A 27,859-nucleotide genomic window follows, 5' to 3' on the forward strand; every position below is an offset into this window, starting at 1 on the left:
ATGATTGGATAGGAATAAAGTTTTTTAAAAAATCCATCAGACTCACCTTTTTGTTTCATCATGGACAAACAAAACATCAAAATTCAATGTATTAGATGAATGTGAAATGGATCCCAAAAACTTTCCATTGTATTGTGATGTATTTATCCAAACTAGACAGGATGAATTTCAATCTGTCAGACAAAAACACAGGATGTATAATCAACACGTTGCCATTCTTTGAACAAAAGACTTTGAACTTTTACACGTCATGTGTAAAAACAGTAAAAGCTGCTCGCAGAGACAAAGTTCTATCCAAATTCATCAGAAGGCATGAAACTTGCTGCAAGCAACCAGGCACCCAAGGTAATGAACAAGCATACCTTGTAAATGTGAGTTGGACTCTTCCCAACTTTTCCAACTTTAAGTGCACCTGAATCAACCTCCTGGAAATTCAACTGCAAACAATATTGCAGCTTACTGAGAATCCTCTGCTTATAAGGCCGTTACTAAAACTAAAAGCATCAACTCATCTATGAAACTGTAGGCCTACTGAAAAAGAGACCAAGACAATTACACTTTCTAATTATATTTTTTTTTCCTTCCTCTATATCCAATCTTTGTGCAAGTGATAACGTTTGTCGGACAGGTGTGTTTGCATGTCTGGTGCAAGTATGGGATAATAGATAACTTCACTTTAAAACTCACAGAAAGAATTACTACTGAATTAGTTAATTTGGGACAATACTCTGAGGGTATGAAAATACACCCACTTTGCATACAGAACATCTTGATCATGGACAGTAAGAAAATAAATAATTCTTGACCATGACAAATTGAATATCACTATCCTGGACTGTTCAACTATAAATAAACCAAATCTTTTAATTGAATCGTAAGTAGATAAAGAAATGTAACATAGACAGAAAAATAGACAAAAGGGATTACAGCAGTGAACTTTGTGAGCACTAAAAATAGAAGCTAGGATGGCTAATTTCAAAGTAAAAGCACTTCTGTATGAGGAAGGCTTAACTTGGCAACAGATAACATTCCTAAACATAAAATATCTAAAAACCATATGTAGAACTGAATATATGCAATAAAGCATGGTTAACAATGGTACTAAAGATGCTGTCTGAGCATTGTGGTCTCACTCCAGATTCAGAATGGTGAAAGACACACAGCCTGAAACAGACCAGCTTACTGAGAATCTTTTGCTTATAAGACTTAGCCAAAATTCGTCTAGAAGAGCGAAGGCTAAAGTTAGAATGTCAGCAAAAACAGAAGGAAAGAGAATTTCAAGAGAGAGAAAGAGAGCGTATGCTTGAGAGAGGGTTGCAGGCACAGAAACATCAGGAACTGAGGCAGATTGCAGCAGCTACGGAGACCATGACTTTACCTAGTGGCAACTTAAATACCCTTAAGTCAGAGCCAAATTTTGATTTCCTCAAATATTTCTGCTTTGATCTTAAGTTTGAAGAGGAAGATGTGGAAACTTACTTTACAGCCTTTGAAAAACTGGTTGCTTAATTACAATGGGCAGCAGAGTTTTGGGCACTCCAGATACAAGGCCAGCCTGAGATTTATTCCATGATAAGTACTGAGGATCCTGCAGTTATGACCAGACAAAGACACTAATCTCAATGCTCCTGAGCTTGTTCCAAAGGCAAACCATGAACAATTCCAGAATTCCTGTAAAAAGTCTACCTGGACCTTTCTGAAATTTAACTGGTGGGTCTGAGCCCTAAAAATTGACTGCTGCTGCAAAGGGTTAAAAGCAATATATTGGTGGAGGTGTTTTAAAACCATCTCCCATACCTCAGAAGAGAAACTAAGGTTTCCAAGGTCAGAAATGAGGCTGTCATGGTTGATGACTGTGATATGATCCATAAACCTCTAAATCAAAACACATTTGCAGCTAGCAACTCTTACCAAATAGACTCCAGAAGAAATAAGAATAGCGAAGACAGGGCAGATCATTTCCCAAATTTAAAAAGCAAGAATCTGGGAAGTAAACCAGCAGGATTACAGGCTGCTTGCTTCCAGTGTGGCAAGCTCGGGTAAATAAGAGGGAACTTCCTTTTATTATGAAACCAACAAGGGGAGCTATGGTCGGGACTGCGTCCATAGCCTTGAAAGTACCAGACTCAAATGGGATGGGGCAGGACAGATTACCTACCAAGCTGTAATAGATTGAAGGTGACTTGTTGTGGCTTGAAGTACAGAGGTATTACTTACCAATGATAAATAGTGTTTAGCACTGCTGCCTCACAGCGCCAGGGACCCGGATTCAATTCCTGGCTTGCGTCACTGTACAGAGTCTGCACATTTTCCCCATGAGTGCATGGGTTTCCTTCTGGTGCTCTGGTTTCCTCCCAAGTCTGAAAGGCATGCTGGTTAGGTGCATTGGCCATGCTGAATTCTCCCTCAGTGTACCCAAATAAGTGCTGGAGTGTGACGACTAGGGGATTTCACAGTAACTTCATTGCAGTATTAATGTAAGCCTACTTGTAACACTAATAAATAAACTTAAAAAAACTTGTGTACAAACAACGATCAGACGGAACTAGATTTTCCACTTCACCTTGGCTCCAGCTGAGGATCATCTTCAACCACTGATGCAAGCCGTTGCACCAAATTGGCTTGACTTCCCATGCTGCCATTCCATAGGGTCTGGTCTAATTACGTGGCCCTCAGGGATCGACTTCTTAAAGGGGCCACAATGCCACACGAGCCTTCTTGCAAAAAAAGGGAAACTGACTTGTTTGAATCACATACTCTAAGAAAGAGCAATTTGCAGAGATACAGACTGTTAGCTTCCACTTAATTTGACGAACTTCAACATTGTTACACTTTAATGCTGTTAATAAAATAATCAATATGTCCACTTAAATTACCAGGTTCATTTTAACAAAACTTGCCACAGACTGGGGCATGTCTGCTCACATTTTCTGCAGTGCTTCCACGCTGGCATTCCGAACTCATATTGAAATACTGGGCTTCATCTAGTCATCTATTGTCAGTGGATGATTGGTGCAGGTAATCCTGGACTACTTGCACCAACCAACTCCTGCCACTACATGGAGCCTGGTCAATCTACAGGTACTGTTAGTGAGTGTAATTTCAAAAAAAAGTATTATAATGTATATTGTATTTCTGTGATGTTTAATTTATTTTAATTTGCAAGTTATATCAGCTGAGAATGCTGTACATGCATGGTATAGCATTTCAACTTGTCATTGTTTCTTTCAGGTAAGAAATGTCCTAAACAAACTAACTCTGGCTTTAACATTGGGTGGGATTCTCTGACCGTTCACATCAGCGGGATTCACTGGTCCCGCTGCAGTGAACGGAGATTTGGCTGAGCACCAAGTTCTGTGTTCTCGCTGGCAGCAGTGGCTGACATGAATGTCTGGAGAATTCCGGCCATTGATTCCTGTGGGAATGTATAATTCATTTAAAGTCATTTCACTTAAGGTTATGATTTTCAGGAATGCAACCACAACTTTGGTGAAGACTCCCTGTACTTCTTGTGAAATGCGGTGTATTTCTTGTGAAAACCACAAGGGAAGTGCAGCTAATACAAAATTAACCACTGAACCATCACAGGATCAGGTTGTAAATTTAAATCCCCCTGAACGCAGCAGTTCAATTTCCAAGGCCACTGACAATAGGATGCAAGGGGAAAATCCAAACACTTCACAAGGGTCTAAAGGCTATTCACACCACACCCAAGAGATACTGTTCATCAGTGGACCAAAATTTAAATTACTAGATGCCTGGATTGTGGAAGCAACCATGGTAGTGTTAAGAGATATTACAACAAAGCAATCAATATAATTCATATATTGCAAGCTTCCAAACAAAATCCAGCATGCAAAACTGATCTCTTCCTAGGAGCCAGCATGGATTTTGAACATCCCCCTATTATTAACTGCCTTAGGAATCATATGTAGAGTTACTTTTCCTGAACATCTGTGTGAAGATAGTAATAAATGTTCACCAGATAGCACATAACTGGAGATTGTAAGAAAGCAGAATATGACAGAGAAACATTAGCAGTCTCAGGTTACTTGGTGTGAATGAGAAAGTGAATGTGTTTATTTTTCTCTTGCTTCACAATGAAACCATCACAGATTCCATTTTTCCCATGCAGTGGAGGTGCTCCAGTGTATTTTGAACCTTTAGACAATACATTAAGATTCTTAACATGAGCAGTCTATTAAAATGGCCACTGTAAACATGTAACATTTACCATTCTATAACTTAGTCCTAAGTCTCAAATATCTAATTAACTATCAATATTCACAGCTATCTCAGAAATTCACACGTTTCTTTGTCTCAGTATAGGCCAGCAACAAGAAGAGCTATAGCATTCAAACTGACTCATCTTTTTATCGTGAAGAAACAAGCAATCGAAACTCAATAGGGGTCATTTTCCCAAAGTGCCCAATGAGCGGAAAAACAGGAGAATGAGTCTAATCCCACCTGAGAGGGATAATGGAACTGCATGGTGTTAATGAAGTCCTGCCATTAAGTTTTGCCAGTTCTCCGTATCTCTGGCCTTGCCAATTTCTTTGACTAGCTTTGGCTGCACATTCCCATGTCACCTTAAATTTTTTTATTAATTCGTGGGACATGAGCGTTGCTGACTGGCCAGCATTTATCACCCATCCCTAGTCATCCTTGAACTGAATGGTTTGCTCGGCCATTTCAGAGGGCAGTTGAGAGTCAGCCACGTTGTTGTGATTCTGGAGTCACGTAGGCCAGACGAGGAAAGAGCAGCGTATTAGTGAACCAGATGGGTTTTCCCGACGATCGACGATGGTTTCATGGTCATCAATAGATACTTAATTTTAGATTTTTTTAATGAATTCAAATTCCACCATCTGCCATGACGGGATTTGAACCCGAGTCCCCAGATCATTAGCTGAGTTTCTGGATTAATAGTCTAGCAATAATACCACTAGGCTCTTGTGTCCCTGGCAGTTTCTTCCTATGGCTTTTGGCCACATGCTCATGTAACCACATGACGACCGTTCTGAAAACTGACATGTTTGACCCAACTTCGAATCATTATTTCAATATGTCCTTCTTAACCTTGTGCCAATTTCTGTTTGACTATACTCCTGTTAAGTGCCCTGGGACATTTGCCTAAGTTAAAAATGCTATATAAACTCAGATTTTTGTTATTGGCTTGCCTCTAGGTAACTCACTACCTGAATTCCATTTTTATTTTAGATTTAGTTAAATATATATGATGCATATAGAAATAGCTGTTACTTTCAATTTTATGCACTGCATTATTTTGTATGGTTTATAAAGACTGAGGTTTATTATAAATAGCACCAATCCTTTTACTTATTCTCTAATATCATCATTCAATGGCAAGATAAAGAGCAAGGGTTCACTTTGTAAGAAATTGTAGGGACATATCTCCATCCTATTAGCCCCTGGAATTACAGATTGCTAGATAATTGATTGTAGCATTTGGGAAAGGAGTTCAATTAGCTTAAATGTATAAAAACCAGGAACTTGCTACTCATTTGTGTAAGTGCAGTTCACTTGCTCTTTAAACTGATCAAATATGTTTAACATGTATGTCAAAGCAGAAACAGCTGTCCTCTTTCTATATGAATTTAGATATATTGGGTTGAATGATAGACTGACCTTTATTTTATATTGTATATTACTTTACTTGTTGATGTATAGCTGTGTGCTAGTATAGTATACCATGCCTGTGTTCTAAGTTTTTTTGAGATAACTAGTGCTCATGATTTCTTACCAGGGGCCTATTGCAGTGAGATTAGCAAAACTAGCCATCAACCGAGGCATGGAGGTAAATCTTGTTTTATTTTGTCTATTACTTGAACACTAAACTGTTTCCTTTAATTTTATTCAACAGCAGTTGTTATTTAAAATCAATTATTCTCAGGTTGTCAATCACTCTACACATGTTATCCTTGCTATGTAGAGCTAGATTTACCAACCGGTGTTCCTTGTTATTTCACTTGTGTAATGTACAATTTTGTTTTTAAAATTCATTTACAAGATGTGGGCAATGCCCACATTTATTGCCCAACTCTAGTTGCCTTTGAGAAAGTGTTGGTGAGATGCCATCTTGAATCTCTTCAGTCTGTGTGTAAGAGTTTTGTTTATGAATTCAGATGGATGCAAGTTAACTCGAATAATGTTGCCATGCTAACATCTGATTGACAAATTACCATTACCTCATCCACATTGTATTTAAAGGTCAGCCACATTCAGGAAGCAGTTTCTTAAAACAGAAGAGGATAAAATAAATACATGGAAGGTTTACCTGTATTGGAGTTGGATCTTGTTGCTGCCCAGGCTTCTATTCCAATGAACACTATTGGGTATACCAAGGGTACACTCAGTAGTACAATGTAGCTGGAATAGATTGTCATGGATATTAATATGGTAAAATTGTGGCCCTGTAATTCTGCCCAATTGAATGTGTAATGACTTGGCAGAGAAAGAAGAACACAAGAAGGACGATGATAGCTCTCAGCTTGTGGTATGCCTCAGCGGTAACATTCCATCTTCTCAATTCTGAAGATTTCTAATGTAGACTCCTTGAAGGCAGTCAAGGATTTGTTGTTCTGGAGTCCTCCTACAGTTCTGGTCAACTCTTTTTATATTGCACCCTCTGCTGAAATTGAGAAAGTACTGCTGAAATGTTAAAAGTGTGATCAGCACGTACAGTGACAATCAAGTGGCCATGCTGCTGCTTATTGTGTGTGAGAACATGTGAAGCAAAGTTTTATCAATTTTTGGGGTAAAAACATTTTAAGATGGCAATATGAATATGGTTCCAATAGCGAGTTGCAACCAGAATTTGCAACCTTCTACCTTAACACCTTAAATGGTAAACATTTAAAGAGTTGTATGGTAATACTTGTTTGGAACAACAGTCAGTACTCGCTGAGCTACATTGGCTCCTAGTTCTCAATGCTTCCAATTTAAAATTCTTATCCTCATATTCAAATCCTTTCATAGGCTCACCCTTCTTTATCTCTGTTACTTTCTTTGCCCCTCTTAGCACTGCTGCCTCACAGCATCAGGGATCCAGGTTCGATTCCGGTCTTGGGTCACTGTCTGTGTGGAGTCTGCACATTCTTCCTGTGTCTCCGTGGGTTTCCGCTGGGGGCCCCGGTTTCCTCCCACAGTCCAAAGATGTGCGGGTTAGGTTGATTGGCCATGCTAAATTGACCTTAGAGTCTGAGGATTAACAGGGTAAATATGTGGATTACAGGAATAGGGCCTGAATGGGTTTGTGGTCGGTGCAGACTTGATGGACTGACTGGTCTCCCTCTGTGCTGTAGGGATTCAGTGATTACCTTCTGAGAACTCTGTGCTCCTGCAACTTTAATGCTCTTGCATATTTCCCACTCTCATCCCTACTATTGGTTGCTGTGCCTTCAACGTTCTAGGATTGAGCTGTTGAAACTCCTTCCTGCACTTCGATGTCTTCCAACTTTTTCTTTTTTAAGAGCTGCCTTAAAGCTACCAGACTGTTAAATCTATGTATGGTCATATTTCCTTCTTTGGTTCAACAACAATGTTGTCTGATTATATCTGTGAACTGCTTTGGGACACCAAATAGCTGTATAAAGGATATTAAATGATTTATGAGTAAGGACTCAGAAGCAGTATGCAAAGTAACAAGATCCAATTGGACAACTATCACTTTTCCTGTTGTCAACACTTCATCAATGGGGATTATTTCACCCCTTAAGACATCAAATTTGCATATTAGGGCCCAATTCTCCCATCGCGACCCGCAACTTTTCTGGCGGGTCCAGTCAGGAGAATCGTGTGTCGGCCTTTTTCCAGGATTTGCGCATGTGCCGGGAACACATGCATATCTCCCAGAGCTGGAGAACAGTTGCAGTCAAGAGCACGCTGGAAACCGACGGGAAGAGAGGGAAGTCATTTAAATCTTTTTTAAATGTATTTTAAATATATTTTGCATTTCAATATTGGGCCAGGTCCGATAGCATCTCCCACTCCACCAAGAGTACTTCATTCTGGCGGGGTTTAGGGTATCTCCTCATGTTCAGGGAACTAGCGGGAGACTCTGCTGGAGTGAAGTGGGGGGCAATCTGGGACCCCCAGGGGGTCAGCCGGGGAAGGGATAGTGCCTCCTTGGCATGGGCATCCTTGGCATTGGCACCTTGGCAGTGTCAGTCTATGCCCCTGGCACTACCCAAGGAGCAAATCATCCATGCCAAGGGGGCACCTTGGCAGTGTCCACTGGGCATTGGGCAGTGCCAAAGTGGTAGGGCCTATTGTGGGTAGGGGCTAGGGGCGATTAGTAGGGGTGGGAGTCTGACTGCCACTCTGCATTGGGATTGGTCTGGGCTGAGCAGAGTGGGGGAGTGGTGATCTGATGGCGGGGGTGTTCTGACCCTGGTGGGTGGGGGGGAAGAAATTGCCACCGCTGGGGGTGTGGGCTGGACATTGGGGCACTGCGGGAATGGTAAGGGGAGCCGTTGGAGATCAGGGCTGGCCCAGAATTGTTGTGGGGGTGACGATCAGGCCATGGGACTGGCAGGAGGTCAGCTCTTAGATGAACTTGAGATTGGAATAGGTTGATGGGAGAGTCCTTCTCCCACTTTCAAAATACAGCTGTATATTACCTTGGCCGTGCGCAGCTGGATCAGTGATGTATTTCTGATGGTATCTGTTTCACAGCAGTTCCTGTTGTTCTAATTTAAAAGCAGGTAGCAAACTGCTTATCCACTTGACCCGATACAACTTCAAAGTCCTTTACCAAGTAAGGTATTTTGATAGACTGGTAAACATTTTATTATGGTTTTATACAGCCTGAGAGTTTCAGGCAACCAAGGTTTTTGTTTTTGCAATGAGGCACCATTGCAATACAGCAAAAGGTTGATGAAATCCATTTTATATTCATCTAGCACTCATTGAATTTCAATGTCCTTATTATCCACGGTCTTTTCTATTAACAGTCCATCCTTAACAAAAGAATGTGTGAATTTACAAGTGGCTATCATTGCCCATATTTTAAATTGACATTTGTTCAAGTTTCAAGATTGTTTGGTGTCAGATACTGCTAAATGACATGATATGCTATAGCCACCTTAAGCAGTTCTTGATATTCGCTTTTTAAAAGTACAGCTTTAGGGTTTGTATTGTCATCATGCCTGTAATGGGCATGACAAAGTAAAGAAATGACTATAACATATTAACGGCCTTGGTTTTTTTCTCCCCCACAAGTGGAAACATTTCCTTTTATGTTTACTCAAACCCTTTCATAATCCTAAAAACCTCGAACAACCAGATCGTGCTTTAGCCTTCCCTTTATTAAAAAAGGATTTCCAGCCTGTCTGATATTTTCTGCTTTGTATAAGCTCTCAACTCTGGTAATATTGAATACAGTGTCAACTCAGACACAGAAAGTGATATAGAGGAAAATAAGATTGGACTTTTTTTATTCACAACATTAAAATCTGAAGGAATGAGACTCCAAACTTCTGTAGTAATTAAATTTCAGTGTCAGGGAATGTTGGTTGGCAGCAATTAAGACCTATCAAACTCTAAAAGGATACTTAGATTGGAACAAACATGCCTTAACTTTATCTGGTAAATTTTACCTGCATTTGTGAGGTAAGCACAGAACTGCTGTTCAATGTATTTGAATTGTGAGCCAATAAATTATGTTGAGTGCTGCTAGGCGCATTGTCATTTTACTGCAATATCCAGCCCACTAACTGTTCAATCATTTATAAGCTAAATGGTAAACTAGGAAACTAGAACCAATTTTTTTGCTGAATGCCAGATTTATTTACAGAATTATTTACATTACTTACAACTACCACCTCAATCGCCAACACCCAGTGCTCCTGAAGACTATCTTTATATGTACTCAAGATAATTAATCTATCAATACTCTCCACCAGTTTATCCATAACCTTAATGCAATTAAATATTCCCAATAACATTAATTTTAAAACAAAATCACAATTTTAAATGAAAACAGAAGGTCGTGGAAACACACATGATCTGTGGAGAGAAAGACGTATGTTTAATGCTTTAAGTTAATGACCATTTATAAAACCAATTTAAAAATTTATTTAACAGGTAAATAAACTTCACGTTTCTAAAGCCATGAGTTTTGAAGCATAGCTGGGAACCTGCAACCACAAACAACAGTTTTGGCTGCACACTATTTCCAAAAGTTGATATTCTGTGGGAAAGTAAAACTACGTTACAGCATTTGTGAGCCTTATTTTGGATTCAGTTTTTATTTAAATAAGGTCATGAGCAGAATTCCCAGCTGTGAGCAAGGGACCACCCACTGTATGCTGCATACCCTTTGTGGCATCTAACCTGCTTAAGCAGGCCTCATAAAGCTATGTTTATGGGAAATGTTTTGTCTTGTGCTTTATGTTCAGTGTTGCACAGGTTTGCCTCATGCATTAAGTTTTTGTTTGAAGCTTTGCCATTTTGCTGGGCACTGCTATTTTTGAAGTTTTGTGGTATTTTGTTGCTAATGCTTTCCTTCAGTATTTGTCTTGCTTTTTGTATTGAAATAACGCCACACAAGGTGCTGAAGGGATTGTTTGCCAAGTCCAAAATGTAATACATGCTTCAGACAGAGAAGAACGGTCATTAGCAACCAGCAGTGCAGATGCAACAATAACTAAGGTGTTCTGTCTGAATCTGTCATAACCCTAGGAACTGCAGTTATAAACTCCTCTGCCTGTAACTAGACATGTGAGAAGAGACTAGTTTCATTGCATTTGCTTCACAAGACATGTTTCTACCAACTGCTGCAGAATGTGACAATGCCAGAAACGAGGAGGATGGTTATTTCTGTGAAAGTTGAAAGTTGACCACAGCGTTATGTTTTAGGATTTTTCTCTCATTTTTACCATAAAAAGGATTTGGTAATGCATTACATTTAAATAGTGTATTTCAAATTAAAGTGGAATCACATGGGTTAAAAGAGCTCCACGTTGCTGTGTGTTACAGCCGCTGAAACAAAGAGGAGCTTCTATGTTAATGAGTCAGTCATTGCCTGGAGACAGTAGTTAATTTGTTGTTTCAGGCATCCCACAAACATCCACACTTATCGCAGTTAGAATGACCTATTCATTTGATTGTAGCATGGGAGCCTGCTGAGAATCCACTTTTGTGGTGGGGGAGGGGGGATGAAAGTGGCGGGGGGATAAGATAGCTGGTTTATTGAAAAGCCAAATGGTTAATCAGTGAAGAGTAGCTGGAGAATAGTCCATCCATGTCTTGTGGTCCAAAGCAACAAAAGGAGAGAAAAATACCACATTCATGCTCATTCAGGATCACATACTGAAAAAAAAATCTAGTTTGTATCTTGTAAGGCAGAATATGAAGGAAGGAGTTGAAATTAAGTAAAGGTTAGAAGTTCTAAAATTTGGCTGATATAGCTCAATAGTTTCAATGATTCAGTGTTCTTCACTGATTAACCATGGATGTTTCTGGGATACTTGAAATAACACATTAACTTTAACAATGAAATTAAGTAAAGGTTAGTAGCTGTAAAAATTTGGCTGATATCACTCAACAGTTTCAGTGCCAATTTAGTGTAAAATCGTGAACTCACCACTTCTGCTCCTGATCTTCGATTGCAATTGTCTGTCGGTTCAAGGATGATGTCTGCCCAAGTTCACAAGTTTCTGCCATGTGTTTTCATGTGACTGAACAGGCTGATTCCTGACCCACATATCTTTGGACACTTGGGCAGGATATCCCACTGATAATAGGATCTAGTGCAACCAAATTTGGCTATCCTTAGGGAAGGAAATCTCCTGCCCTTACCTGTCTGGCCTACACGTGACTCCAAATCCACTGTAACATAGTTGATTCGCAATGTCCTATGAAAACAACTCAGTTCAAGGGCAATTAGGGATAGCAACAAATGCTGGGCCAGTCAGTAATGCTCATAGACCTTGCTGTTCGCGTTCTCTCTTAAACACACACAAAACTTAGCATGAAAGAGCCCTGACACCCCCCATTCCCCTCCTCCCCCACCCCCAACAACCCCTACCTCAACTGTCCTATTTAAATGGATCATCATTAGCATTCAGGTTAGATGCTGCTTACTTTCTACTGTTTGAGTTTGTGAAAGTGGGTGATTTGAGGAGTTGATTATATTTGGTGAAGTAGTTGGGGGAGACATTAACTGTGACTACAAGTTGTCAGGACACACCATTTGCTCGCAGTCATGGCTCCTTGGTAACTGTCCACCTTGGGCTGTAGCATGGAGGAAGATGATGCAGAGGCAGGAAAGAAGAAGACGAGCTGTTCAAGAGGGAGGAGGATGGGGAGAAGAGCTCTCTCTGTGGAAGGTCTCATCAATTTTAACTGTCCCAGATACACATTGTCCAACTGCCCCCACCACTGCATTACAGATCTTCATTGTGTCCTTTGACTATGTCCTTGAAATAAAAGTCACCACAAGACCACCATTCAATACCAACTTTGTCTGACAGAATATTGAGTAAGTAATATAAAACTGAACTAATCACCCTTGTTTTCCCCTTTATGCCTTTGTTTCTGTGCAGCATAGCTGTTGCTGCAGCAGGGCTAATAGAAAGCTGCTGTTTTTTAATGAGCGATTCTGCAGATGGCCTGGCAGCTCTGGCCCGAAGGCCCAGCTTTGGATTGCACCATCTTGGTGTAGATAACAGCATCTTGGCTGACAGGCAACCAGGACACTGACAGGGTGATAATGTTGGAAGCATGAGTGCTGTTGTCATGAGAGAGGTCAGCCAAATGATACTTCACAGAGTCAATGTTGCTCCCCGATATGGAACTTCAGTACTGCTAGTAATCTGTTTGAAGTCAACTAAACCACCACCTGTATTTGCAGCAGTGTTGGCAGCAGACTGAGACCACATGGCAGCAAGCTGATGTTTGATAACCTCAGCCTGAGCTTCCATTGCAGCATTCAGATGTTGGCTTCTGCTCATGCTAGACTGGAACCTTAAAGCTGAGACATTGGCCATCAGGTGCTGCACAATTTTTGGCCCTGCAAATGCTCTCATTGAGTTAGCCACCACAGAGAGACTGGAAAAGATGGTCCCTAAGATCTGCACCAAATTGGAGCCAATTTCCTCCATACTCCTTGACCAGCAGCAGGCCTACTGGTAGGCCACCCAGTGTATGGTATATATGTGCTTGCTCATCAGCTGTTTTCTGAATGCTGCCTTTTGAAGTGCTGATCTGAGTTCTTTGCAGCAGAACTCTTGTGTAATCTTGCCCCCCCAGGGATCTGGCACCCATGCAATTCTTTGCCTCTTTCCTGACAGCAGTCAATTCGTGTCTAATGACTCACTACTTGTAGATTCTGCCTCTATGCTATCCTTTAAAGTTTATTCAGTGCCTGTGTTATCGCTGATTTCTTATGAACCAACCTCTTGAGAATCAGCAGGTTAAGATTGCTTTGCTCAAGTATATTCAGGCAGAGCACTATTTCAGAAAAAGATCTTTGGAGCAGACTCTGCCTGGCTGAAGAATCATGACATATCTATATAGTGAAAAATCATGTAAGTTGTATGTTGTTTTAAATTCCAGTATTGCCTGTTTTAGATTCATATTAAACAATTTAGACACCACAAGACAGGGTGTTTGTTGCTACAAGAATTATCTGGAGTTCTTGGTAGAGCCATGGTGTCTATTGTTGTGTCAATAAAAGAAGCTGAAAACAACTTTGTAAACACAGAAGTTCATAGAACGTTTGTACAGAAGGAGACCATTTGGCCCAATGAACCTGCACCAACTTTCCGACAGAGCATTTTACCCAGGCCCTATCCCTGTAACCCCACATATTTATCCCACTAGCCCCCCTAACCTGCACACCTTTCGACTCTAAGGGCGGGATTTTCTGGCCGCGCTCACCCCAACACCAGAAAATCCCACCCAAAGTCAATGAGCTTTTGCATGGTTTGACCCTCGCCCGCTATGATTCCTGCGACAAGCGGGACGGGAAAATTCCTCCATAGGGGGCAATTTATCATGGCCAATCCACTGATTAAGACAGCAGTGGAGAGAAAAACAAATCAGTGTTGACTTTCCAGGTCTTTGGCCAAAGCTGTGTTTACTTTCCTTTTTTTACAGAAATAAAATGTGATGCATTAAATGTGATATTTTCTCTCCCTCTAATACTTCTTTAAGAGAGTAAGTGAGGTTTGTCGGTAGGAGGCATATTTCGAAAGTTGCACTTTGTTATGAGCGGGTTGTAGTTTGGTCAGGCCAGGCAGAGACACTGTAGTTTGTCTGGGATCACCTCCATCTTCCACCCAATTGCTTTGTGGATGCTGGGATTCGAGAGAGAGAATAAATACATCCATCAGAAATATAAATTATTCATGTGGGTTACAGAATCAAAGAATTGTGCTGAAGGTAAAGTAATTTGTTTACATTTCTTTTGGGGCCATCTCAAAGCATGTCATATCATAGAGATAGGCTAGTGAGAGCAGAATGTTCTTTGTTTAAGCTATCTGCGTATTTTCTCAGAAAGAAGGCAGTTGCAGTTTTGCTTTTGTGTAAACTGCATCTCACTGGATCGAGAGAATCAACAGGAGATGATTGTTAGTTAGGATTGCACTTTACACAGAGGAAATACTAACTTTATAATTCACCATGTGGAATGTGGATGTGGCTCAAACTCAGTTTGGATTGGGTGAGGGAATGCATAGCTGGGAGATTTGCCTAGTTTGCAACTAGAGGAAGAAATCTACATTGTCCATCAGAGAACCCTGTGGCAGAAAGCAGTCAGTAGAGTTAGCTTGAAAGCTGTGAGAAGGTAGTTGTATATCTGTTGCAACCCGACCGAGGAGTTGAGGCATCAGCTATCGTGAGGGAATAAATAAAAGTTGAAGGATTGTTTATTCAAAAAGTGAGTGGAAGGATCCCCATAAAATATTACCTTGGAAAATAGCTGGAACATATGTGCTATGTTTAATTCTTCTGTACAGTAAAGTTTATTTTTGTTTAAAAAAGTGAAGTCTTGTGGCATAGTTCTGTCGCTTGGTCACTGGGTGTTTGGATTTCTCTTCAAATGTTAATGATCCCTCAAGGATTGTAACTCTTAACTATATTCCATCACTTATTTTTGAAATAAAACAGATCATGATTCATATTTAGCCTCAATTCACTTGAATGTTTTTAGTCCATTGACTGAAGGATTGGAAAAGTGAGATACATGTGAAAGGCACAACTCGTTTCAGCTCATGTGGAGGAACTGTTGTTACACTCTCATATTACACTATTGTTTGTCCATTGTCATCGATGAGGACCTTGACACCATTAGTCATTTTGAGGCTGGTTGCAGTGTGTCCGAAGATGACTGATTAGGCCAATTCGGGCATGGAATGTCCTGACACATATTGGACAGACATGTGTAGTCACTGTAATTGTTGCACTGATGGCTCTGGACTTGCGCAGCTCGTGCTTAAGTTGTGCTTATGCAATATGCCTTGCTTCGTGAGCTTGACTGCCTTTGTGGATGAGGCAGCACCAGATAGGGCGGTTTTGTGCCAGCGTTTCCCAGGTGGTCGTGTCTATGTCAAGTGACTTCAGGGAGGCTTTGAGTGTGTCTTTGAAACGTTTCTTCTGCCCTCCATGTGAGCGTTTTCCAGCAGAGAGTTCCCCAAAAAGGAGCTGCTTGGGTATCTGCTCATCTGACATACCGATGACATGACATGACCTGCCCACCAGGTCTGCGCTCCCATCAACAGTGTGTGGACTGATGGCAGACTTGCTCTAGAGAGAACTTCAGTGTTTGGTACTTTGTCTTGCCTTACACTATTCTACAATTAGAAATCAGATGCTACAGCTACACTTCTGGAAGTAAAATGTGGGGATCACTTTTGGGAAGAACAGCATTTCTGAATCTGAACAATATCCAAGTGTGAGGTTGTTTATACTACCGGATCTTTCCAAATATCCTCAGGGACATTTGCTACATCATGAATATCTTAATTTGCATAGTGCCTTTACATAGAAATATGTCCCAAGGTGTTGCACCAAGCAGGTGATAGACACTGTACCTGAAAGAGTCAACCTTCTCATCATTCTCCCTGTGGAAGCCAGACCCTAAAACTGATGATTGACACGCATTTCTTGAAGGTGTCACTTATAGTCACAATTTTAAAAAATAATTTGCACTGCTGAAAATATAACCCAGCCAGACGAGGTGCATTAAGACATACAATAGATAAAAAAAAGTGCTCAGGAAAGAGAACTGTAATATAACTTAACTTATACTTTTGTTTATGAATGTGGAATCTATTATAAAGATAAAAATGTGATTATTGGTGTATTTTTCAAAAATATGTCAATTGCTATTTCTTTTCCAGGTTGATTTGAAAACCGGTTTAGCGATTGAAGAGGCCTGTTATGCTCAGGTTTGATGCCTGCATTTGTGTATGTATATGTAGTTCAGATTTTAGCTGTGTACACTTAAATGAAAACAAGGCATTTTTCAATAATATGTAATTACATTGTAGAAAATCATAACCAACTAATTGTGTTTCCAATACTAACAGTACCCATGATGCAGTTGATTGGTGTATGCAGTATACAGCTCTAGTTCTGACCCCAACAAAAGCCAGTTATTTTCAGATTAACAGAGGGCAATAGGAATCCAAAGACCATTGATTTGGAAGCTTCACAAACTTTTCCCTCATTAAAAACTTGGGACGAATTTGACAAAGGATCTATTTCTTATAGGATCATAGCATTTGGCCCATCTAGCCTGCACCTGCACCATTCCCCATGCACTTACCTACTAACCTATCTCCGTTCATCATGCGTTAACCGCCCCTCTCCCACCCCTCCCCCCACAACATTAAGGGGCAATTTAGCATGGCCAGTCAACCTAACCTGCGCATATTTAGAGTGTGGAAGGAAACTGGAGCATCCGGGGGAAACCCTAGCAAATGTGGGGAGAACATTCAAACTCCGCACAGATAGTCACTCTGAGGCTGGATTTGAACTCGGTTCTCTGTTGCTGTGAGGCACCAGTGCTAGCCAGTGTGTTGTATTCCTAATAGAAAAGTTAATTGGCAGCTTGCTAACTTTAAAACAGGCTGCCTGTAGTGATAATACATGAGGATGGCCTCAGCAACCTGAGACTGAGACTTCTACCCCTAGGACACAGCAAGTCCATCCCTCGAACTTCTGGCCAATCTGGATACCTGGCAGCTAAAGTAAAGAAGTAAAAAAATGCAACAAATAATCATGAAAGACACAATAGTTCTATATATACGTGGGTTTGTACACTTTAAAGATATAGGAGAGTTTTTACAGCCTCCCATTGTCATTTTGGAAGTGGTGGGGGTGGTATGTAAAATAAACTGCGCCAGAAGAGAGTGGTGGTCACTGCAGGGACTACAAGGTGACCTGAAAAGAACATGGATGTCAGGCTTACAGATCCGTCTGGTTTCTTGGTCACGGTGGATCGGGGAATGAGGGGAGGGGTGATGGAATGTTGGGTTCTTGAGGGCAAATGGGGAGGCAGAAAGGGAAGGTATGATCTTGGGGATTGCCCCTGAAAGACACAGGGCACCCCCTGCCAGCCCTTCCTGCCATTTTCCTAATCTCAGTAAAAAGTCTGACAACACCAGGTTTAAGTCCAACCGATTTATTTGATAGTAAATTCACTAGCTTTCGAGGTTACCCTCTTTGTCAGGTGAATGGAGAGTTCTGGCCTCAGACAGAGCATATAAAGCACAGACAGTTTACAGATTACTGATTAGAATGCGAATCTTTACACCTAACCTGCTGTTCAAGTCTTAAAGTGGCTGACAATGTGAGTGGAAGGAGCACTGATCACAGGTTAAAGAGATGTGTATTGTCTCCAGACAGTACAGTAAGTGAGGTTTTGCAAACTTAGGCAAGTCACGGGGGTTACAGATACAAAGAACAAAGAACAACCCAGCACGGGAAACAGGCCCTTTGGCCCAACGAGCCCGCGCCGCTGCATCCTCCTACACCTACCCTGCATGTCTGCGAGTGGAACCCCTAACTTAGCCAGATTCAGGGGAGAATAGTGTCAATTTGGTACACAATCAGCCTAAGAGCACATCTTTGGAGTGTGGGAGGAAACCGGAGCGCCCGGAGGAAACCCACGCAACCACAGGGAGAATGCACAAACTCCCACAGACACAGGCCCAAATCCATGTATCTGCACAGCTAGCAGTGCTAGTCACCGAGCTGTTGCGGCGCCCGTCTACCGGTCCAGGATCAAGCACACACACCGACACGAAGTACTAGGCCACTCCCGGAACCTCCAAGAGCAGCCCACGCATGACCCACCGTGTGCATGCCCCTTGTTTGACAACAAGGTGGACCTCCACCTGCGGAATAAAAAGACAAAAACATTAACATATAAGTCTGCATTTCCGGTGTCTCCCGAGGCTCTGACCTTATTTAATACCCCCTACTATAACCCTCCATCCTTGTTTCACTCATGTGTCTATCTAAGTAAACCTTAAACAAGTCCAACGTTCCTGCCTCCACCACCCTACTCGGTAGCGCGTTCCATACCCCCACAACCCTCTGCGTGAAGAACCTTCCTCTCACATCCAAATTATACTTCTCCCCCCTCACCCTTCGATCATGACCTCTCGTAATTGTACCCAGTCTAGGGAGCAGCCTCTCACTATTGACTCTATCTATTCCCTTCAGTATCTTATATACCTCTATCATGTCTCCCCTCAATCTCCGTCTTTCCAAGGAGAAAAGTCCCAGTTTCTCCAATCTTTCCTCGTAACTCAGTCCTTCCATGCCAGTCAACATCCTGGTAAACCTCCTCTGCACCCTCTCCAGAGTCTCCACGTCCTTCCGGTAGTAAGGCGACCAGAACTGGACGCAGTACTCCAAATGCGGTCTAACCAACGTTCTGTACAACTGAAGCATTAGACGGCAGCTCCTATACTCTATACCCCTTCCTATAAAGGCTAGCATTCCATAAGCTTTCCTCACAACCTTCTCCACTTGTGTCGCAACCTTCGTAGACTTGTGAACCTGCACTCCCAGGTCCCTCTGTATTTCTATACTCCTAATCGGTCTACCTTTTATCACGTAGCTCCTCTCTGCATTATTCCTTCCAAAATGCATCACCTCGCATTTGTCAGGATTAAATTCCATCTGCCACCTATCTGCCCAATGTACCAACCTATCTATATCCTGCTGTATCACCTGACGTTCCACCTCAGTATCCGCCAACCCTGCCATCTTGGTGTCATCCGCAGTGCGACATGAACCCAAGATCCCTGTTGAGACCGTCCTCATGTGTGCAGAACTTGACTATTAGTCTCTGCTCAGCGACTCTGCGCTGTCATGTGTCGTGAAGGCTGCCTTGGAGAATGCTTACCTGAAGGTCAGAGGCTGAATCGTGACAGACACCTCCACACGCTGAAAGATGCCCTCATAAGAACAGGATATGGCGCTCTACACATAGATCGACAGTTCCAATGCGCCACAGCGAAAAACCGCACCGATTTTCTCAGAAGACAAACACAGGACACGGTGGACAGAGTACCCTTCGTCGTCCAGTGCTTCCCCGGAGTGGAGAAGCTACGACATCTTCTCCGGAGTCTTCAACATATCATTGATGAAGACGGACATCTCGCCAGGGCCATCCCCACACCCCCACTTCTGGCCTTCAGACAACCACGCAACCTCAAACAGACCATTGTTCGCAGCAAACTACCCAGCCTTCAGGAGAACAGTGACCACAATACCACACAACCCTGCCACAGCAACCTTTGCAAGACATGCCAGATCATCGACATGGATACCATCATCACACGTGAGAATACCATCCACCAGGTACACAGCACATACTCTTGCAACTCGGCCAACGTTGTCTACCTGATACGTTGCAAGAAAGGATGTCCCGAAGCATGGTACATTGGGGAGACCATGCAGATGCTACGACAACGGATGAATGAACATCGCTCAACAATCACCAGGCAAGACTGTTCCCTTCCTGTTGGCGAACACTGCAGTGGTCATGGGCATTCAGCCTCTGACCTTCGGGTAAGCATTCTCCAAGGCGGCCTTCACGACACACGACAGTGCAGAGTCGCTGAGCAGAGACTGATAGCCAAGTTCCGCACACATGAGGACGGTCTCAACAGGGATCTTGGGTTCATGTCGCACTATCTGTAACCCCCGTGACTTGCCTGGGTTTGCAAAACCTCACTTACTGTACTGTCTGGAGACAATACACATCTCTTTAACCTGTGATCAGTGCTCCTTCCACTCACATTGTCGGCCACTTTAAGACTTGAACAGCAGGTTAGGTGTAAAGATTTGCATTCTAATCAGTAATCTGTAAACTGTCTGTGCTTTATATGCTCTGTCTGAGGCCAGAACTCTCCATTCACCTGACGAAGAGGGTAACCTCGAAAGCTAGTGAATTTACTATCAAATAAATTGGTTGGACTTAAACCTGGTGTTGTCAGACTTTTTACTGCGTTTACCCCAGTCCAACGCCGGCATATCCACATCATTTTTCTAATCTGTCAAACCTGTCAGGCTAGCTTCCCTTGTTCCACCTTCTCCAGCCACATGTATTATTGCAGCATAGGTGCAGCTGCCCCCCTCCCCCTTCCCTACCAGCCCCCAACCCTCTGGGGGCTTCAACTGCACCCCCCTGCCCCCCTTTACTCAAGCAGGGTTGAACCACTAACTCAAGTGGGGAGCTATATTAAACCCTGCTGGAGTGAACCACTCCTTGCCGGGGGGTGGAGAAGCCAGCAGGCCCACTAATGTTATTTAAGTTGAACTCAAATTAGCATTAACGTAAATTATTCAGCTCTGTGCTGATTTTTGGCGCAGAGCTGATGATGCTGGAAATCTGTCATTCGGGGAATCGTGGAAGCTGAACCAGTCTCCACTTGAGTTTCCCGACCCACTGTGCTACAAAAGCAACCCACTGGGATAGGAGAATTGTCCCCTCATTATGTGCATTTTTACATTTTTTTCCTCAGTTACTCTTTTGTCACATACCATTCCTGGCTAAGAGCATAGTTCATTGACCTACTGTTGGGCTGTCAACATTGCTTTGTCACTAGCTGCTTGGAAGTGCCCCTCTTCATCTGGGTATCACCAGGCTTCAGCTCAGCACCTTGTCAGAATAGATATAGTTGAGATTTCAGCTTACCGTTCTGTATGGATATTGTGGGTTTGAGTTGTGTCATCCTTTGTGGAAATGCCAGCTTGCTCATTGGGTGTGTAATTCTGGCAGAGCTATATTTGGTTTGATTTGATTTGATTTATTATTGTTTCTTGTATTAACATGAAGTGAAAAGTATTGTTTCTTGCGTGCTATACAGACAAAACATACTGTACATAGAGAAGGGAACGAGAGAATGCAGAATGTAGTGTTACAGTCATAGCTAGGGTGTAGAGAAAGATCAACTTAGTGCAAGATAAGTCCATTCAAAAGTCTGATGGCAGCAGGGAAGAAGCTGTTCTTGAGTCGGTTGATAGGTGACCTCAGACTTCTGTATCTTTTCCCTGAAGGAAGAAGGTGGAAGAGAGAATATCCGGGGTGTGTGGGGTGCTTAATTATGCTGGCTGCTTTTCTGAGGCAGTTGGAAGTGTAGACAGAGTCAATGGATGGGAGGCTGGGTTGCGTGATGGATTGAGCTACATTCACAACCTTTTGTAGTGCCTTGCGGTTTTGGGCAGAGCAGAAGCCATACCAGGCTGAGGTACAGTCAGAATGAATGCTTTCTATGGGGCATCTGTAACAGTTCGTTAGTTGTGGCTGACGTGCCAAATTTCCTTAGTCTTCTGAGATAGTAGAGGCATTGGTGAGCTTTCTTAAATATAGTGTCGGCATGGGGGGGCCATAAGGGATTTGCATCCCTTTGTGACCTGAGCTTTTAGCTTATAGTGTTCATAACAGAGTTCCCAAACTTTCCAGCTACAGAGCCCCTTGTGACCTTCCAAGAGTATCGAGGAATGTCAAACATTCTTATCATGTCGAAGACACATTTTGTGAAATAGGTGGAATAAGGAAAACACATGTATACCCATCTTTTCTGGTTTTGTGTATACATATATTACCAATGAGACATTGTATTCAGCAAAATACTGAAGTCTGACAACCTTCTTGTCATTTTCAATGGGAGGAGTGATGCCACCTCCTTTGATGCCAGAGGTGATGTTGGAGAACTGGATTCTCAAATCAGATGTAGAATTCAGCCTGCTTCTGTTTCTTGCTTTAGTCACAGATTATAAGGAAAAAAAACACTTTAACACAAATATGTTGAGGCAAAAGGAAGGAACTTGTGAACTGCTCTCTTTGCCATGCTACAATACTCAGCAATAAGCTTCAACAATTAATCAATGGAAGTTCACTAAAATGTTGCTTTAGCTGAAGTCAGAAGTCATGTTAATCAGGCTCTCATAAGCATGCACTGATAAGTCACCTGGTCTGACTGTTAATGCTAATAACTTATGCACCCACATATTGTACATATCCAATGGAGGAAAGTATTCCAAGAGCAAGAGTGCAAACCACTTAAGTTCTGTATAATGTTGCTGAAAATATTTTTGTCGGGGATAGAATTAACTTTGTGACCCTTCCCCATTTTGTTGGCTGTCTCACCTATCTGCTTTGCACTGCGCTTCACCACACTATCCGCTCCATCACCCACTCTTCTGCTGGCTCTCTGCCCGCTCCTCCTCTCAGTCCGCCATCTGTCCCCCCTCCTGATCCGTTGCCTGCTCCCTCATTGCACCAATCGCTCCTCCTCTTGTTGCACCGACCGCCCCTCCTGTCAATCTGCCACCCGCTCTTCCACTTGATCCACCATCTGCCCCTTTGGTTGCTCAGCTGCTTGATCAGCTTCTCTGGCACATTCAGGCATGCTGACCCCTGCCATCCACACTTACAGTCTTGTCACTCTTTCTGGCCCATTCAATCAAAGGTTGTCTCATGGTGCATTGGCCTGTGCATGTTGAATCCCCGTTCTGATTGGACAATTTTCTTTTTGATTTCTGACAGTTGCTCCCCACTCTTTCTTTCACGATCTTTGCAACATTGCTTTGGTGTGCTTTTTACTTCAGTTACTGACCTTTGCTCTCTCACACATGCATATTTTGGGGCTTTTAAAACTTTGCTTTCACATCCCTCAATATTTGACACGTTGCTCCCCAAACTTTCGTGGAACCGTTAAAACCCTACTTTTGTAGGATTTCTAAATAGAGGTATACACAATGCATGATCAGGGAAGCAAAAACCTATTATTGCTGTCTACCTTTTTCTTGAAAGTTGGTTTTGAACTGTTGTGTACTGACTACTGCAGTGTACACATACTCAACAAGTTAACGTAATGAAAGTTGTCCATGATTTTGAAACAGATCATTCTTGGTTTTCCCCACAATCGATCTTGTCTGAAAATTGCCCTGTATGATTATAAAGGCCTAGAGCCAATTTTAAAAATGCAATATTTACCCCTTCTTTCAGAATTTTAGCAAGACAATTATCCAGTGTTGAATAACTATCTGTTGATGTCGTCCTTTCAATTTGTTTTGTTATTGCTATCCTTCTACAACAACATGGACTTGACAGAGCATTAAGTATGAGCAGCAGCATATGTTCAGATCAATTTTTTGGGGTTCAGCATATTCACATTGCTTTTGAAGTGAGCAGATTCTGTTCAGTAATTCTATAGTGTTTGTGACACATTCTTTCCTGGAAAGTCACCTATAACAGGAAATTGCATCAGAAGTGATCACATCATAATGGAATTGTTCTTGGCCATTATTTAGTGGAAAGTACCAAGCGGTGTTTAGCAAGCCAAACATTGACTCAGGACTCTAGATGAAAATGCAGGAAAAAGGGTGAAACACAATTTCCAACAGTTGTATATAGAAATGAATTTTAGCTTTTTCACAAGACATTTATTGCACACATTGTACTTGACATTAATGTTATGTGGACTATAAGCAAAAACATCCTTTGCAATTGTGTTTGTAACTCATAAAATAAACTGTGCAAAGGTTAGGGCTGATTGTGGTATTTCAATTCTCCAGAGTCTGCCTTTGCATGCCATTTTACCTTGTCCAGCAATTCAGTGAGCCTGAATTTAGAATCATGTTTTTTCCCTTAAATTGCAGGTGATTCCAACAAAAGACAGAATTGAAGGACTTAATGCTTTTAAAGAAAAGCGACTGCCCCGATACACAGGGGAATGAATAACAGAGGAAAAGGAGTTTTTGGAATGAAATTAAAAAAATATGATGTATGGTATTTTCTATCTATTCTGTGTTCGGAAGTGACTTCAAGAAATACTAACTGAGAGCCATAATGTGTACGATTTTGAGTATTGAAAAATGTGAAGCATTGCAGTGTTTTACTGCACAGTGAACATTTATTACCAGATTTTTTTTTGCATTCATATTTTTATTTTTAAAAACATACCAGTGAATGAATAAGATGAATCTTGTAACCTTCATCTGTTTCTCTTGAAGTACATATTCTCCATAATTATTCAAGAAACAGCATTCATTATTTTCACAAGGTTGCATTTTTTTGTATTAATCCCTTCTTTCTTGACATAGAATAAATTTGAAACAAATTTATGCTAAAATGACCGTATGAATTCATTATGAACAGTGACACATAAATGATTAATTTCAGAAACTTGCAGCTTACCTCATAGTCAAACTGATTTATTGTAACTTTGTAAAAATGTTAATCATGTTAAATTAAATAACCTTTGACACAATGGATTTAAGCATTTGGGCCCTCTATTCTTTAAGTGGGATGAATGTGAATATTGTGCATTAACTTAAAATTCTAAATGTGTAATACAAAGTTATTTTTAAATTCAAAAAACATGGAGGGCAGAACTTTATCACCTGCCAATGCTGCCTTGAAAGAAAACTGGTAACTTATTTGATAATGTATTATCATTTGAAATTAATCTGTTTCTTGTTGCTGACAGCACTGAAGGGTCAGTATGGAGGTTAGATGCTACAGAATGTTTATAGGAACATCTAAAACCGGGCTTTATTTGGAGGTCTGCTACCAAAGTTATCTTAATAATTCATAAACTAGTGCTGTTCTGAAATGTGAACTAAAAGCTGTTTTTATACTTGATGAATTAAGTTTTTCTCACCCTCCATGTCTCATGCTCTTTAGAAATGATTGAATGTAAAAATTGAAAGAAAAAATACTTATTTTTTAGTGGTAAGAAACTAATATGCACACATTACCTATCTAATTCTGAGCAATTTATCTAACAAAGTTCAAATCTGTTGTTTCACGCAATTGTTGACAACTTATCTTCTGCAACCTGCTTCTCGAGCAGTTGTCTGAGTAATGATTTTTTATTGGCTCATGATTGTAGAATTGAATAATTTTCATTAAAGCCAGAAATTTATGTCAATATCTTTATAATTTGAAGCTTATCAATGTCTCAGTGACTCAGTGCCGTTGGGAATCCGTAGCATTTTGTGTCTTTATCTAGATTTGAACAGATAGGTATAACTGGTGCTGAATATGGAAGGTGGCTTGTACAAATAGCAAGTCCTAAGTGTGATTAAAATTGAAATATTGGTGCATTTAGAAAGTGACCAATACTGAGGTTATTTTGTTTCATTAACAAACACATATTCCTTAAGAGCATTGCTAATTCCAACATATTACGGGGTAACTTTTTTTTGCTAAAGAGTGAAAACGGTGCTAAATGGATGTGCAATGTTAACAAGATTAGTCAGTTTGAAAGCTTTATTTAGCACATAATTTTGGTCCCAATTGCAACATTTGAATTTGCATAGCGTTGCTAACCTGGAAACCTACAGATTTAGCATTCAACTCCTGCTTTGGTGCAAGTTTTTGTGGAGCAGTGCATGTGGATTTTTCACAACCTGAAGGTTTGGAGTGCTCTGGCTGGTGCACTAGACACATTGCAGCATGTCTCAGTGATCAAAGGAGAGGGCACATAGATTTTGAGATATGACATTGGAGGTCTGGTGAAGTAGGTGGATTGTCTTGTACCTGTAGGGTAAAAGCCTGTCAACTCACCTTCATTCTACTCTAGTCCCTTACACATGCAGGAGCTGGAGCTGCTCTACCTAGTCTCATCCTCCTTCCATTCCTCAACCAGACCAGGTAAAGAATTAGCTGGATGCCATTTCCAAGCACTCCTTTTCTCCTGTTGACTCCTTTTAAGAGTGCAAAAAGGAGGATTAGCACAATTTTTTTTTAAGTTGAAGTCCTCAGAGGTTGTCCGGAATAAATGTTGCTTGAGTGTTGGTGCAGTCTTGGCAAAGTGTCCCTAACGTGTTCCAGAGGTCCTCTTCAGAGCTCCAGTAACAAAAACTTGAAATGGTGAGTATCCCTTTAAGTAATGCTTGACATTGACATCAAAGCCTTGTTTACTCCGAACCAGCAGGTAGGAGAGAGCATATAAAATAAATACTAGCCACCAAAATGCCATGAAGCCTCTTTAATAAGTGACATTTTTAGTGGTAATCCTGGTGCTGTATTTAATACGAGATGGTTTCTTGTATTAAATATGGGTCAAATCAGCTTTGCAGACGTCATCTTGGCTACCTGAGAGGCTTTTAGGCACCTAGAAAATTTTGCAAAAATTGCCCTAAAAAATCTGTTTAAAGCAGTATCAGTAGTAATCTATAGATGGTAGGGTTTGTATGAAAAGCTGTTAGTTTAGATATGTTGGGCAAAAGCTTTCCAAAGAATGGCAGAGTGTTAGATCCAGCGCGAAAAACAGAGTGTTACAGGGTGCCAAAGGTACCGAGGTGTTTTTGATCTGAATTTTACAGCTCATTAGTATTAATTTTTATTCCCATAAACTTTGCGCCACTCCAGCGCCACAACCCTTCTGAATCATTTGCTGCATAACAACCTAATTACTGCAAGCACTGCGGAGCTCCATATAAATAGCTCCTCAGCACTTGTTCCACAATCACTGCAGTGGACGGCAGCCATGAAACCAGCACTGTGCTTCACAGAGGGTGCTGTCACCAGACTGCTCAATGGAATGGCTCAGAGTCGAGAAATTCTATATCCACTCTCCCGGAAACAGCCATCCATCTGGGTGACCCACCACAGCCTGGGATGCAGTGGCAGCCCTGATGGCACCACTGAAGAGGATGGGGCAGCAATGTCAGAAGAAGATTAATGGATCTTCTTCACTCAACCAGGGTAAATGAACCACCCTCAGTCTCCCGCTAGACTCCCTCGTATCCTCAGCCCCTTCTCGTACTCAGCCGCCTTGGCCTCTGCCAACACCAGGTAACAGGTTCCCCCTTCCTGCCCACAGTCACCATGTTGTCCCAGTAGCTGTTATGCTCTGCAGACTCCCACCCAAGCCCCACAACTGCTACACCTCATCACCATCTTAAATGTCCACATTCCAACCTACATGCTCCCTATCAGTGTCATTGCAGGACAGACTAGAGCACAGCCAGCTGGAGTTATGCCTGAGCTGCAAACGCTCATACACTTCGAGGAGCAAGCCCACAACCTGGCTGAGGAGGAGGAAGAACATACTTACACTCTGAGTGAAGTAGGGGCAGCAAAGAAACGTGAGAATCATCAGCACAAACGTCATTCCTCAAGCCTCGAGTGAGTGAATATTGTTCCCAACATGTCTCATGAAATACATTGATGCCATGTACCTTCACTTACAAGCCGATCACCAGAATAGGCCAAACCATCCTCATGACCCCTGGAACCTCCAGACACCAGAAGTGAGAGGGGGATTGCTTCGACTCCATGGTGGAAGAATTGTCACTCTGTTACCCACATCCGGCCCCAAGATGAACCTATCTGTGTCCCCCACGTGCTCCATGA

General features: G+C 41.7%; 1 protein-coding gene across 3 annotated transcripts in view; it reads left to right on the forward strand.

Moving 5' to 3' along the window:
* Positions 1-25,427, forward strand: part of auh (AU RNA binding protein/enoyl-CoA hydratase) — a 257,979-nt gene extending 232,552 nt beyond the window's left edge. For 2 of the 3 annotated variants that reach the window (XM_080188754.1, XM_080188752.1), the window contains exons 8-10: positions 5,768-5,818; positions 16,368-16,415; positions 24,154-25,427. In XM_080188754.1, the coding sequence (XP_080044880.1) occupies positions 5,768-5,818; positions 16,368-16,415; positions 24,154-24,231 (177 nt within the window). In that variant the 3' untranslated portion in view covers positions 24,232-25,427. The remainder of the gene's footprint in view (positions 1-5,767; positions 5,819-16,367; positions 16,416-24,153) is intronic. The other variant, XM_080188753.1, reaches the window with a different exon arrangement.
* Positions 25,428-27,859: the final 2,432 nt, after the last annotated feature.

Source organism: Carcharhinus amblyrhynchos, chromosome 5 (assembly GCF_965287045.1).
Source record: "Carcharhinus amblyrhynchos chromosome 5, sCarAmb.v2.hapA, whole genome shotgun sequence".
NCBI classification, from domain to species: domain Eukaryota; kingdom Metazoa; phylum Chordata; class Chondrichthyes; order Carcharhiniformes; family Carcharhinidae; genus Carcharhinus; species Carcharhinus amblyrhynchos.